Below are 15,126 nucleotides of genomic sequence, written 5' to 3'. Positions count from 1 at the left end.
CCACTGCTCGATGAAGGCTTATACAAACGGCCGCATCATGCAGCAGTGGATAATCATGGCTTATGATACAAATCGTTTATATTGCTTATCAAGACATGGCGAAGTTATGGTTATGTAAATGTATCCATTTCACAAAGTTTTAGCAAACCACTGTTTATCCTTAAACCAACACACTGCATTCGTTTGTTACTTGAGCAATGCCCTCCTGCCCCACACAACCCACAGGTCACTGACACAAAATGCAACTTCTAAGTTATTGTTTATTTTCATTTCACGCTGAAAGCCACACTGTGGAATTTCACACCAAACAGCCGACCTGTTGATGTCTGTGCAGGTGTTCGCCCATTCAGTTGTGTGTCAGGTTCAAGCAGACTCGCTGAGCCAATGGCTACTACTACTTTTAAAATGGACACTATGGGTGACAAACGTCAAACTTCAGAACAGCTGTATTGTTTGCACAATATATCTTGGAGACATTGAACCTTCAGATTGGCTCTTGTGGACGGATAGTGTTGAAAATGTATTTTTGTTATGTCTCTGGAACTAGACTAAAGGCCCTGCTCAAGGATCACACTGCACACCAGAGGTGTTACACACAGGGGCGCCGTGGTGGCGAGATGTTAACTACCTAGCCTGGTATACAGGAGGTTGTGAGCTCGATCCCGATCCCCGATCCCTGACGCCTGTTGTATATTTAATTTGCATGGTCCCCCCGTGGTCGCATTGAATTTTCCCCGGGTCTTCCAGTTTTTCCCTCCACATTTAGAAATACACGTTGAGAGTATTTGGCTGCGAAAAGCCACTTAGTTGAACTATAATGTGACCAGGTTGCATCTGAAAAGGAGCTACATAGCTCAGTGGGCCTTACCTGGTAAATAAAAAATAGTTTTAGTTTTTACAGGTGCTGACTGCAGCACACTGGCTGGCGAGACCAGACTGCCCAGCACCCCCTGCGCTGGCACCGTCCACGTCCGAGATTGTGTGGAGATGGAGCTCCGTGCTTGTGACGCAAGCGACGATATTATAAACGTTCCTTCTTCTCTCCGACGTCTCGGATGTGGGCGGGTAGTGAAGGGTCGTTGAAGAATTCTGCCAGAAGTAGTAGCGGGAGCCAACGATAATTATGTGTTGACGGCAGGAGTGACCAACACAACACAGGCAGAGAGAGACGGGTAGAGAGAGATATATGTATGCCGAGTGTTGATGACGCTAATAAGTTAAAAAGAAAGACAACTAATGTGTATCTAATGGTTTTGCTCATCCATGATGTTCATGGTTGTGGCCTTACCTGCAGCAAACTCTCTGACGTCCTCGGGCTTTCTCAGGAATACCTCTCTGTAAAAAACAAAACGTTTTATCTTTTTACAATTCGGTCATTACACATCACAATATGTTCTCGGTACATGAGGAATGAACGAGTGGAATTTGATACGAACTGGAAAGAAAAGACGACCGCCAACACGCAGTCGTCTTCTCGTTTGAGAAATGTCACATCGGTGTGCTGCACCACACAAACATTGTCAGCAGGCGGCAGTAATAACGCGAGGCATACACACCGAGCCAAATAGGAAGGTCGTATGGCATCTTCGAGGTTGGATCAGCACTCGCCCGTCGTAAACGGAGAGTTATTTTGCAATTTTATTCCACGGCACTGTAGATTATGCTACGGTGACATTCCACTGGGCAAGATCCGTTACCGCGCACTTTGGGCCCACTTGCTTAAGAGTGGAATCTATATATACAGCACAACATGGAAGTGGCTTCAGGTCCTTATAATATATATTTTAATATTAATATATTTTTTCTTTTAAGGCAGTGTCATTGACGAATGCGTTACGTTTCTTTGCAAGACTTGTCTCGCTGGGAAATAATGTGGTAATTTATGTAAAATCTTTAAGATGTAATTAGATTCCAAGGGACTAAGATTATTCACTTTGTCTAGGGTTAACATAGAATTGGTTTCTATTGGGTTAGTCTTGCAAATATGCAGTGGGATTCCATGAGGTGTCAGTGCAGTACCGTAAATATTGGAATTGAAAAGCAAAACAAAAAGCGATGGTTCGAGGCAAGGTTAGGGCTAGTAACTTTCTCACCCACCCCGATAGGACATCTGCGAAAAAGAGCTTCATAGCTCAATGGATTCTCCTGCAGGATAAAGATTCTGATTATGACATAACTGTGAGCTGAATTTCGATTTAAAGCTTTCGTGACTGCAGGGATTCATCTTCTTGGTTCTTTCGGTAAAGTCACGTAGAATGGAAATAATGAAAATAAAACATAATAAAATAATTCTCACGACGTTTCGGCCACAACGCAAGCAGCCGTGCTCAGGTGGAGAACAGGTCTGTCGAGAAGACAGAGTCTGAATGACACATAGACGTTTTAATTTTATTATTTTATTATTTCCATTCTACGTGACTTTACCGAAAGAACCAAGAAGATGAACTGTGAGCTGGTTATTCAGTTGTATCGCTAGTTTGGTCAGATGGTGATCTATGCTCCCTAACATATGGGTCCCCTCCCCTGGTGTCCCCTGCTTGTGAATGACTCTCTGTGAAGTGTCTTCACTTCCGCCTTACCAATATTTTCATCTCATTCCCTCCATGTCCACGCCTACTCTTCGCTCCCAGCCCGAATAAAAGGCCCACTTCTTCAAATTAGCTGATTGCAAATGTCCTACTTTATGTACAGCCTCGTGAAATTCAGTTGCATTTCATCATAACCATCTATCCCAGAGTCACAATGGTTGTAGGGGTGCCACTGATGTTATGGTTGTCCTTTTGTATTGTTAGGCATTGTATGTTGGACTTCTTTTCCACCGTATGTAGCCAACCGTGCTAATCGGAGGCGTGTGAAAGGTAAACAAACGAAATACAAAAAGTAGTTCTAAAGAATCAAAATGTAATAGTGCCTAGCTCCAGTGGCTTCCTAATATCGGAATGAAGATCGTTTCAGGCGGCCACAGAAGCACATCTGAAAACGCACGATGCAGTGACCGTCTTTGCCTGATGGTTGGCCAAAAGCTGCTGCGAGGATGAACGGAGTTTGCATGATCGTTATGCTCCTTGATAAAATCAGCAGGGTATTGTGGTTCATTTGTGGCAAGCACTTTGTCTGTAATGAGTGCGATCTTATAAGGTATTCATTCGGCAACCGGAAGCCAACGCAGCTCAACGAGCACTGGACACACATGGTCAGATCTTGCAGTAATGGCTCATCGTAAGCAGGGGAAATGTGTCTTTTTCACTTTTGGTCTAATTTTCACTCCTGTTCTCATTTTAACTTCAGGTATTCACAGCCGTACTTCAGGAAGGCCATGAGCAGGATCCGTATCTCGGAGTGCGAACGCAGGTAGCGCTCATCCTCAATGCGGGTTCGGACCTGTGGGCAGCAGACATGTGGATAGAGATGGGAAACACGCATGCACTGGTGGTCCTTAAACCCTCACAAACCCACATGACTCAAGTGCAGCACGAGTGACTCTCAAGTGGGTGGGTGGGTTAGTGAGAGAGCTGTGACAGAATGAGTTACTAGGTGTGGATGGGTGAGTGGTAGGTGGGTCAATAATTGCACGGGTCGATGGGCGAGTTAAGGAATAGGTGGGTTGTGAATGAGTAGGGGGGTTTGTGAATGGATGGGTAGGTGGGTCAGTGAATGAGCTCTTGGATTGGTGGGACTGCGAGCAGGTGAGCAAAGTTGCAATTGGATGGAGCAGGAGATAAGTGTGTGGGAAAATGGCAAAGTTGTAATTTGGTGGGTGAGGTGGTGAGTGGATTCATGAGCGGGAAAGTGGATAAGTGACTAGCAGTTTCAAATAAGTATTTAAAATCAAAACATTAACATAAACTCTACGTGAGTGCTAATAGAAACATTCCTCTCATGAGGAAAAACGATCGCTATTGGTGCAAATTTCACATTTCCACGACAGGTTATCCATTTTTACATCTTCTTTTTATATTTCAACAATTTTTACCTGAAGAATCTATCGAGACGAAACCTCTCCGTGGCTAGGGTGTCCAGTGTCAGGTAGCACCACTGTCGACATCCCCACAAATTGTTACTCATTTTATACTCCTTAGAGGAGAGGGTTGCCTGGCTGGGTCAGCCAACGCAGACCCCTTTCTCGAAGTGTGTGCGTGTGATATGAGGCAGGGCCGAAACGTCGCCTCTCGTCATATATTTAGTTTCCTTCTAAGGCCACAGCGCCATTGACGCACGTGTCGAGTTCGCTGCGGAACGGCCGCCTCTGACCACGGTTACTCTCGACATTGCGACGCTCCGGTGACAACATTCTCGTTGGCAGCGGTGCACACGCACAATGTGCTGTTAAGGGCAACTGCGCGAAACGTCGCCTTTCACGTATTATATATTTTAAGTGCACATGAATTAGGAGTTCAATGCAGAGGGACGTCACGAACAGGATCATTCATTGCAAGGCCCCCTGACAATGCACAAACGTGAAAACACCCCCCATCATCATCATCGTGCTGCTGTCAAACCCGGCAATGCTTTCAAATGTGTGGCGGCCCGCACCCTGGTCGTGTCGTGTCGGTGGCGCCCTCTGGAAGTGAGCTTAAAACGCTGCGCTCCAGCAGTGGTTCTCAACCTTATCTGGCCACTACTCTACTAATCCTTGTTGACTTTTGTCTCAACCGAGAAGCCCCCTGCCTGACCCGACATGGCTCTGAGAAATGCGTGTAAGAATCATGAAGACTTTAACCAACTACATAGAAGCTGCAAGCGAATAACAAAAAATGTCAACGGACGCTTTGCACGCGTGACGTCATTTGTTCGCTGGATCAAAGAGTTTAGAAAGGTATTTTAAATCGTTCTAGATTACCATATGGATTTATTAATTATCGTAATGATTTATATTGGCATAGTCACACGTGATTACTCACCAATGCCTCTCGCGTATGATATAATATCACGCGTTTGTTTATAAATCACCTCACGTAACCCCCCCCTCTCCTCCTCCTTGGGACATTGCCACGTTACCCCCAGGGGTCCCCCCCCCCAGCTCGACACGATCCGCCCCGTGCGCGGCGCCCCCCTCCGCCACCTTGAGGGTCTCGAGCTGCCGCTGCTGCCGCTCGCTCAGAGCCCCGCCGTCTCTCGCCTCCATGCCGCGCACGGGCGGCAGTGGCGGTGGCGGCATCTCCGCCATGGCGCCCGTCGGTTGCCACGACAACGCCCGCCCGTGTGACGTCACTCGCCGCCAACTCGTTGGGGATGACGTCATGTCCGCCGAGTTTACCATCATTTATTTGTTTTGCATTGATCAGGGTCTCGTATTTTATAAGCAGTGCTCCTGCCAATAAACTAAACGAAACAATTTTTTTATTTTATTTTACTTGGTTAAGGCCTCACTGAGCTACTATATAGTTCTTACTCTTTGGTTTTTTCGGTAAAGTCACTCAGGTAAAAAAAGAGAGAAAAGCTGCTGAGGCAGACTGTTTTAAAGGTTTAAACGAAGTGGGCAGGGCTATTGATGTTAATGTGAGAGATTAGCATGTTAATGTGAGAGATTAGCATGTTAATGTAAGATCGGAGGGCGACCTCCACGATGAGGGCGCGGAAGTGGCTATGTGAATGTGAGAGATTAGCAAGTGAATCTAAGGTCGGAGAACGGTGTCTAAGACGACGGCGTGGAAATATCACAGCCAGTTACGACTTAAACTGGTTAAGAACGTCCTTCCAATGAGTGCTCAGTTTGTACCCATCTTCTCGGTTGAAATTTTCTCTGTGTCTATTAATATGGATGGCTTCATGAACGAATCTTTGTTGATAGCCAGTGGGTTTGCTAAGTACCTTCGTCTAGGAGAAATCAATTTCGTGTGAGCCCACCGCATTAAAGCAATGATCAGCCACAGCCGAGGTATTGGTCCTATGGTGTTTCAGATCTGCCTGATGTTCACAAACACGGTCCGAGACATGCCGCTTGGTTTCCCCAATGTAACTACTGCCGCAGACACAGCTTAGTTTGTAGACGCCGGGGTATTGCAGGTCAGGGATCACATCCTTCACAGATGGGATCAGATCACGAATTTTATGTACTGTGCTAAATCAAACCTGGATCTTGTGTTTGCTTATAATTTTGTAGATCTTTTTGGTGACCCCTGCTATGTATGGCAAGGTGATGATTTTGATTGGGTCCTCAGATGGTTCTTTCACAACGGTTGGGGTGATAGCTTTATGGATTGTGTAGTCTGAATATCCATTCATCTTGAGAGCTTGGTGTACGTGCTCCAGTTAACTGGCTAGGTGGTGATGGTCATAAATACATCGAGCTCTATGGTGTAGAGTTTTGATGAGGGAATTTTCCTGGGATGGATGGTGGTGGAAGTCAGGATTAGGTAGGCAACCGTATGGATGGCTTTCCTGTAGACAGAATGCCCCATTGAGCCAACTGGTCTCTTTTCGATTAAAACATCCAAGAATGGTAACTTGCAATCCTTTTCCACCTCCATGGTGAATTTGATGGCTTGGAGCATGGAATTGATGTGGTTGAGGAATTGGTTCAGAGCTGGTCGGCCATGTGGCCAGATGACGAACGTGTCATCTACGTATCTCTTTCACAAGGCCGGACGTAGTGTGAATGACTGGATGGCATCTGTCTCAAATGTTTTCATGACAACATTGGCTACAACTGGAGATAAGGGAGAACCCATTGGGGTACCTTCAACTTGTCTGTAGAATGTTCCATTCCAGGTGAAGTAAGTGTTGGTGAGGCAGTGCCTCACCAAAGTTGGTACATCAGGATTCAGTCCCTGTTGGATCAAGTCTTTATTGATTGCAATGGTGTCAGGCACAGGTACCTTGGTGAACAGAGAGACTGCATCGAAACTGACAAGCAAATCATCTGGAGATAGTGAGATGTCCTTGATTAGAGAAACCAAGTGAGCTGAGTTAAGTACAGCTGAGGTGGTCTTGCCTGTGAATGGAATATTGTTGCACCTGAGGACGATGTCTTGTGTTGCTATCGATACATCGTGATCTATTATTATTATTACCTTTTTTGAGCTCTTTTTCAGAAGCGACCTGACTATCGCAAACCGTATTTCGATGAAGTGGCTTATCGTGTGGAAAGGTATAGCAGCCAAATAATTTTTATTTTACCAGGTAACGCTCCACTGAGCTTCTATACAGCTCTTTTTCAGAAGCGACCTGATTATCACAAATGACAGCTCAGCGAAGTGGCTCATCGTCGTGTGGAAATTTATAGCAGCCAAAGTACCCTAAATGCGTGTTGTTGATTATAAATGTGGAGGGGAACCGGAGGACTTGGAGAAAATCCACGCGACCACGGGTATAGAGATACTGCAAACTCCAAATATACAGCAGCAGCAGGCATCGTCAGGGTCGGGATCGAACCCACGACCTCCTGCACACCAGGCGAGGTAATCAACATCTCCTAGCCACCGCAATGATGATGAGAGAAAGACGCAAACTCCAAATATACAGCAGCAGGCATCGTCAGGGTCGAGATCGAACCCACGACCTCCTGCACACCAGGCGAGGTAATCAACATCTCCTAGCCACCGCAATGATGATGAGAGAAAGACGCAAACTCCAAATATACAGCAGCAGGCATCGTCAGGGTCGAGATCGAACCCACGACCTCCTGCACACCAGGCGAGGTAATCAACATCCCCTAGCCACCGCGATGATGAGAGAGAGACGCAAACTCCAAATATACAGCAGCAGGCATCGTCAGGGTAGGGATTGAACCCACGACGAAGTCAAGATTGCATTGGTTGTCAAAATGTGGCTGGGTGAGAAGCCGCCCCTCACGAGGGAACCGCAAGTCGGGGTGACCGCCCCGGGCCCCGGCGCTTTGGGGGGGGGGGCGTGCTTCGACTTCACGGTGTCAGATGTAATGCTTTCGGTTGAGTTTGAAGGCGTCAGGGGAATACCGGCTCTTAAGTTGAGTGCAACCGCAACAAACAAAATATGAACGGAGAACATCTTAAAGCGACGACGCACAACAGAAACATCCTGGATAAACCAGCAAATATAAAAAAAAACCGCTGTGTGCAAAAATCCCAGTGTGATGCAAGTCAAACAATAACAACCATTATACAATTTTGATTACCCATATGTTTTCGAAATCACCAAAATAACACTATAAAAACAATGTAACAACAGTAATCATAGTAATCAAGGTGTTATAGAAATACATTAATTATACTCGTGTTGCGAGGTCGAGAGCGACTCCTTTCGTTCATTTTCAGAGGGAGGCCTCTTTTGCCAATAAGACATCAGTGTGAGGGCCGCCACACATTGGAAAGCATTGAGGTTTGACAGCAGTACGGTGATGGTGATGATGGGGGTGGGGGGTGTTTTTACTCGTTGTGTGTTGCTGGGGGCCGCACGTCAGGGGCCGCACGAAAGGCCACCAGTGGCCCGCGGGCCTTACAATGAAGAACACTGATTTAGTGCAATGACACGGGTCGAATTCGTGTTAAATTTCTCACTAACACAGCTACCTCGCGCGCCGACGTGGCGGCAGCTCTGCGATCTTACATTCACATGCTAATCTCTCACATTCACATGCGAATCTCTCACATTGACATAGCTGCCGCATTGGCACGAGTGCGGCATTGTCAGTGTTGCTGCATTGGCAGTGGTGCACTGCCCATGACCCTGGCTGCCGCCCATACACTTGGGGCACGCCCATCCCCAAACCGTGATAAACATTTTGCCTTCAGAGGCTAACTCCTTTGCCTGATGACGACCGCTTGTGTTGCGATCGAAACGTCGTAGTTTGTTATTTTATTTGAACCTATCTACGTGACTTTACCGAAAGACCCAAAGGATATGAATTCCTGCAGTCACGAAAGCTTTAAGTCAACATTTAGGTAGGGATGTGATTTATTTCGGGCCCAGGAGCTTAATCCTATTATTCCCAAAAGGCTAACTACTTGTCGAACGCGGTTTTGCCCAACACGGCGTTTTCTGGGAACGTAACCCCCGTGTTCGGCGAGGTTTGCCTGTAATTATTGAATGCAATCAGAACTTGCCTTCTCTGTTTCCCAAATGTAATGAATCACAGGGTCAAGAGTGACGACAGATTTGGAAGTAAATCCCCTTTCTCCCGACATCGTGTTTATCATCGTCGGTTTGAATAAAGCGCGCGTTTCTTGTTTCACAGTTCGTCAATAAGCTCTGCTTTTTGTTCGACGTCACATCAACTTTCATAACACTGATAATTGGTTCTTTACCCTTCTATCTGGCAACAAAACTGACACCTTTTTTTTCATTTTTCATAACACTGTTTAGACGCGGATGACATCATCGCTGTTTTAAGCATTAAACTTCGCGGATGACGTCATCCACATCCCTCACCCCCCAGAGACCCAGCGATGATGCTGATTGGCTCCTGCGTGGTTGACGGTGCCCCTCTGAATCGGTCGCCCTTGTTGGCGGGAAGCCTCGAAGTTGCTCGCCACTTGGTTCGATTCTCAGCGTTATTTCGCAGTCAGCGTTATTTTACTTTGATAATGAGTAGCGGCCACGCTCTTAGTTCGCTTCCAATGCGCCCGCGAGTTGACGCTGAGCCGGGAGGAGCAGCACGGATCGAGAGAAACGGATGGGGGAGACTAGGCCCGCGGCCCAGGCGAATGGAGCCTCGGCGTCGCCTGAGAGGTGTGCGGGCCACGGCAGTGGGGGGCGGGGAGAGGGCGGCGCAGAGAGAACCGCCCCAGCTCGGGTCTGCGGCTGTATCGAGATGTTGGTAACGATGTCATAGAGAGAGAGAGGTCGCGATGTTAGTTGTGCGTCTTGTGAGCGGAATTTTACAGACAGGGATATTGTAGAAATGAAGACCAGTAGAGATATAGCGCGATACAGACGCATTATGACAGACTGAGGGACATGCAGAGGCAAATAGAGAAATGGAGGGATGTGTATTAAATCGCAGAGACTCCGAGATGCGTGCAGAAACAGACGATTAAATACAGTCAAACATCGACAGAAATATGCCGAGACACCGACACTGGCGAACATGACGAGACACGGATGCTGAGACGTAAAGAAATAGAGACCACCACGTCGAGACAACAGCGATAGATAGAGAACACGGACACACAAAGAAGACGCGGATATCGACACGCAAACAGCGACACAGACGCAGGAAGAGGCGGGCAGAGTGCCGCCTTGTGGCTGCGTCAAAGTGGCGTTGTTAACCCCCCAGCAAGGACAGGCGGCCAGAACGCGGAGAGGGCGGTGGCAAGCAACTTGCGACCGGAGCAATCTCGTTGGGTTTTATTTCAAAGTTGCCAGACATTTGTGACGATGTGTGACGAGGGAGGGGGGGGGTGAGAAATGTAACGTCACATCAAAATTCGCAACTTTAAATACATACAGTATAGACAACACGTTCTACGTATTCTTGGTTCTTTCGGTAAAGTCACGTAGAATGGAAATAATGTTAATATAAAACAATACAAAATATAATTTTATTATTTCCCTTCTACGTGACTTTACCGAAAGAACCAAGAATATGAATCCCTGCAGTCACGAAAGCTTTAAATCAAAACGTTCTACTTAATTAAATATACTTTTTAAAAAATGTGTTCTCCTACAACATCAGAGTGCAGCGCCACATTAAATACGCACTACAATCACAATAGTTTAGAGCGATTTGAAGCATGTTTTATTTTGGGGGGGGGCAGAACTTTGTGATGTCATTTGAGGGGGGGTCAAAAATCTCCAAAATCGCGTGACGTCATTTATGGACGACCCCTTACTCCAACACACCGGTGCGCTGTACTAGTAACTGATTGGCACGTTTTGTTTACGTGACAAACCTTACTAATTGGCTGTGGCGGGTTTAACGACACATTTATATTTACGCAATCAAACCCCCAAAAAACCTCATGGATCGCGTACCTCATGGCTGAGATAAACCTGGGTGGCATTTGTTTTGGTGGAACGAAACTGGCCTTTGCATTTATTTCAATGTTAAAGTTTATTTTACGAGGTGAAAATTCAAACGGTCAGAATAGTGAAATTTTCCCGTAATCTGGGTCAGCAAAATGACAAGGGATATACGGTAAATAAAGTACAGCAAATATAAATCGGTACAAGAACAACGGTCACGTGAGAAATTAAATATTGCACAATCATAAATTGGTATTAAATTATAATTTCCTTGCAGTGTAGGTCGGCTCGGGCACATTACTTTAAAGTTGATCGTAGTACATTTACAATTCAGTTTTAGGAACGCTAAACATATACATAGGGTGACTGTTGTAGTTTGTAAACAATAAACGTCATGCAATTGTTGTGCGCACTCCGCTTGCATTGTCCTCTTTTTTTGTTTCCTCGCCCCCGTAATCGTCATCGTGGTCTTTCTCAAAATCAGTCCCCACCGTCATTTCCCTCCCTTACTTCTTTCTTGTGTCGGTGTGGAAGTTTCCGTGTCTTCGACTGCGGTCGTAACCCTACTTGTTCCGCTCTTCCATTTCCCAGGCAATATGTGCCAGTGTTTGGCACCTGTATCAGAAACACAATCCTGCGGAGGGAGCTGGTAGGAACGTGGGGTTGCTCGGTCAATGGCCAGGGTCAACGGCGGCGTTGTGTATTCCGCAAATATGCCCGACTGTGAGGGCGGGCACAAGCCGGCGTGAGTACGTTAAACGTTGAGTTTTATAAGGGCACCATGGGGTGACCAGCCCCTCCCCACCCAGCCCCACCCCTCCCACCCCCCACCCAGCCCCTCCCTGCACGACGGACGGACACAATAATCCCCTGTGGGCTGGTGTAACCAGGAGGTTCCTACCAGTATAATGATATCCATTCCTTCCCACATAAATTCACCAGCTATGCATGTGGTGGTTAAATTAATGTATGTTCAGTGACATAAAACTAAAGTAGATACATAAGCCGAAGTGCATTCTGGACTACTTTCCAAGAACCTGTGTTTAAGCAGATAAACTCTGTTCCAAAAAGTATTTTAGAAAATCGATCTAGAGATCACGTTTCTTTTTTCGGCGAAACAGATCACAAAAGGTACTTGTAATTTATTACAACTTGTGGGATTTCCAATGAAACTTGCACTGACTTCTACCTGCTTTTAACAATGCATAGAATAGCCATTGCTGATACGTACACTGATGAGATAATGTGCAATGCGCTCAATCTTATCAGATCTTTAAAAGGGCTAACAGGACGAAGCCTGTTACAATGGGCGTGCTGGGCAGCAGAGGGCATTTCTATATAATCTTATGTTGTACTCGACAGCAGCGGTTCCCAAACCTGTGGTAGTCCGCGTGGCTTACTACAGGGCGGTCCGCGGAAAAGAAAACATAGAGCAATAACCAGGGAAATTTTGGGAGGTTGAAAAGGGGTCCGCACACTCGGAAAGGCTGGGAACCGCTGCTTTACATGACAGCGTTACTCTGTTTCCATATCCCCACGTGCATCCTTCCCACCTTCATGAAACCTTCACCACCCAGTGAGTGTATATAATTTTCTGCACGCGTGGGTATGCAATAAGATAGCAAATTGTTGTTAGTTCGCACGTTCAAAAGTAGCAGTTTAAAGTAATTATTTTATTAATTTTAAAAAGTGTTGGTATCTAACAAGTATGTGCGTCCCCACGTTTAACTGAGGCCTTCCGTAAATGTGATGACTGCATTTGTGCCGTGTTTGCCTGTTCACAAACCGTTTGAAGGTCATGGCAGCGTTTGTAAAAAAAAAAATGCAAAGCGATATTTCTACAAGTATCAAATCTCTCGTTGAATGCAGTTTGTTTTAGCTCAGCAGCCTTGCCAGACTCGTGGTGACGGTATTGCGAAACCAAAGATAATTTAACGGATCTCCTATCAAAATCTTTGCGTGCGCTGATGATGCACGTGTTCAATTGTGCATGTAAAAGTCTTATCATTTTCACTTCACGTGAATGTTATGAGAACACAAAAAAAGTTGAGGCTTATAGCGGGACAGTAGACGACATTGCAGATAAACAAAACGGAGACTGCAAACGAGATGCACGGGGCACAGATAACTGTCAGGACAAACAGCTATTGAATCGTGTTGGTGGATAAACGCCTCACTGTGTTTTCTTTCCTCCCAAGTTTCTCGAGTAAATTGAACCAGCTGCCTCTCAGATTAAACATGGAGCCGATTATGTACAACGTTATTTCAGGTTTGTTGTAATTGAGAGATTAAACCTCGCCCGTATTGGCGGAGTGGGGTGGGGGGGTTCGCTTTGTCCCTCACATTAGGAATCGTGGGTGCATATAATTAATTATTTAAAAATCTTAATTGTAAACTTGATCGATTCGCGTTATTCCCATGCTCCCATCCGCGTGCCTTCTCTTGAATAAACGTTGCACCCAAACTGCCGTCTGTTCGGACGGCCTATTTGTGTATGGACTGCACGTTGTGTATGGACTGCACGTTGTGCAAACATTCGAATTTTATACTCTTAGGTTTTTTCGGTAAAGTCACGTAGGTGACAAAAATAAAATTAAAAATTACTAACAGTAATAATAGAAATAAAATAATAAATCACGACGTTTCGGAGGCAACACACATTAGGAATCGTGGGTGCATATAATTAATTAGTTTCGTCGTGATTTATTTCATTTTATTTTTATTATTACTTTTAGAAATGTTAAATTTTATTTTTTTACCTACGTGACTTTACCGGAAAAAAAAAGAGTATGAATCCTTGCAGTCACGAAAGCTTCAAATCTAGAATACATTCGAATTTTGTCAACGCCTGCTGGGTACTGCCAACTGCTGCTGGCACGGGTCACCGAGCAACGTTAGGGCCGTCCTTGAGCTCTCTCTGTCTATATATATGAACGCACTCTCGTTTATGCCACTTATCCCAACAACAACAAGAGCCGCATTCGCCACTAAGTGGCGGTGACGTCGCCACGGCGCCTGTGCCAGGCCCGGGTGCACGTTGAAGCCACGTGAAGTGTCGAAGACTCGCTGCTGACAGGAGGTCAAGGGACACACCCAGGTGCGATGAGTTGGCTGACTGAGATGACTGACAGATGCACCAGCTTTACACCCGACTCTGCCAACCCGCTCCATTTTATCCGCCCGGTGCTCCGCTCGTTGTGAGCCTCGCTCCTCCACCCTCCGTTGTTGCTGGAGGGCGACTGCCTCCCAACTGTCCAGTAGCGTCCTTCACGAGCCTCCTCCACAGAGGCCGATCTTGACACTGCTCACACCAGTCTTCGGCAAGTCCACTCAGCTCCACATCCTCCTGTACCGCATCAGACCATCTCTTTTCCTATCCTATACCAAAGCTTTTTGAGAAAGACCATTGCCCAAAACTATAGCAAATTAAAGTGTAAGGCAGCGTTAATTCGTAATTTATATTACCTGCTGTGACATGTGGATCAGAATCATGGACATTGACAATGGAACATAAACTGAAAGGTGCATGGAGATATGCGTGCATGCAATCACACTCAGGAGATAGGAGCACAGGTTAGAGAACATGTAAAGTTAGATACATCACATTGATTGTGAAGAAAAGTAAAGATGGGCTTGCTCAGGACATGGAAGGGATGGCGGCGAGGAAGCGCCAGAGAGAGTGCCCATGGAGTGATGAAAACGGCTCGAGGAAGCCAATGAATCATTGCGTTGCAAGAATACGACGGAAGGCGACGGCTTGGGGAAACCTGCATCCAGCAGTGGATAGACCATGGCTGACGATGTTGACCACTGCCAGTGCATTATAGTTTTATTTAGTCACGGGCCAGCACCTTTCTCAGAGTTTGCGGGACAGCACTCCAAACGGAGCGCAACATGCCAGTGGCTACACAGCTCTACATAGAAGCTTTGATTATAATTATGTAACGTTTGCGAACATATACGTGTTCAGTGAAGAGCTCTATGTGCAATTTTTGGTCCCCAGAACAAGTAATTGGCCAAGGAATAGCGCAACGACGTCAGCTGCACTCGCAAAATCCCATGACATGAAAGGCCCTCTCTTGTGAAGCCACAGTGGACTTCTTGAGTGCAACCTGGCACTGGAGCCATTCTCACTGGACTGGGTTCAGGCGCAGTGAGACGCGGCTGCGGGCCATGCCGGGATCCAGCGGAATTTGGTTCTGAATTAGGGGAGAACCTGTAACCCGCGTGTGTGCATGGGAT

The 15,126-nt window shown here is 46.2% G+C and overlaps 1 protein-coding gene across 1 annotated transcript; it reads right to left on the bottom strand.

Annotated features, from left to right (window-relative positions):
* Positions 1-246: 246 nt before the first annotated feature.
* Positions 247-5,215, bottom strand: RIIAD1 (regulatory subunit of type II PKA R-subunit domain containing 1). The gene is made up of 4 exons (XM_078612803.1): positions 5,063-5,215; positions 3,305-3,381; positions 1,289-1,335; positions 247-1,089 (listed from the first exon to the last, which is right to left on the bottom strand). Exons 1-4 carry the CDS (start codon positions 5,165-5,167, stop codon positions 1,022-1,024), a joined length of 297 nt encoding a protein of 98 aa, XP_078468929.1. The 5' UTR covers positions 5,168-5,215; the 3' UTR covers positions 247-1,021.
* Positions 5,216-15,126: the final 9,911 nt, after the last annotated feature.

This window comes from Lampetra planeri, chromosome 39, assembly GCF_965212315.1.
Source record: "Lampetra planeri chromosome 39, kcLamPlan1.2.h2, whole genome shotgun sequence".
Taxonomy (NCBI): Eukaryota; Metazoa; Chordata; class Hyperoartia; order Petromyzontiformes; family Petromyzontidae; genus Lampetra; species Lampetra planeri.
The sequence above is the reverse complement of the archived record's forward strand: the minus strand, read 5'-3'. Positions and strand labels throughout refer to the sequence as shown.

Bases quoted from the DNA above. Each gene is read 5' to 3' on its own strand.
- RIIAD1 (XM_078612803.1), bottom strand. From the start codon at position 5,167: ATGGCGGAGATGCCGCCACCGCCACTGCCGCCCGTGCGCGGCATGGAG. The intron at 3,382-5,062 runs GTGGCGGAGGGG...TGCTGCCCACAG, and splicing joins GGCAGCTCGAGACCCTCAAG to GTCCGAACCCGCATTGAGGA. The intron at 1,090-1,288 runs GTAAGGCCACAA...TACTTCTGGCAG, and splicing joins CGTCAGAGAGTTTGCTGCAG to AATTCTTCAACGACCCTTCA.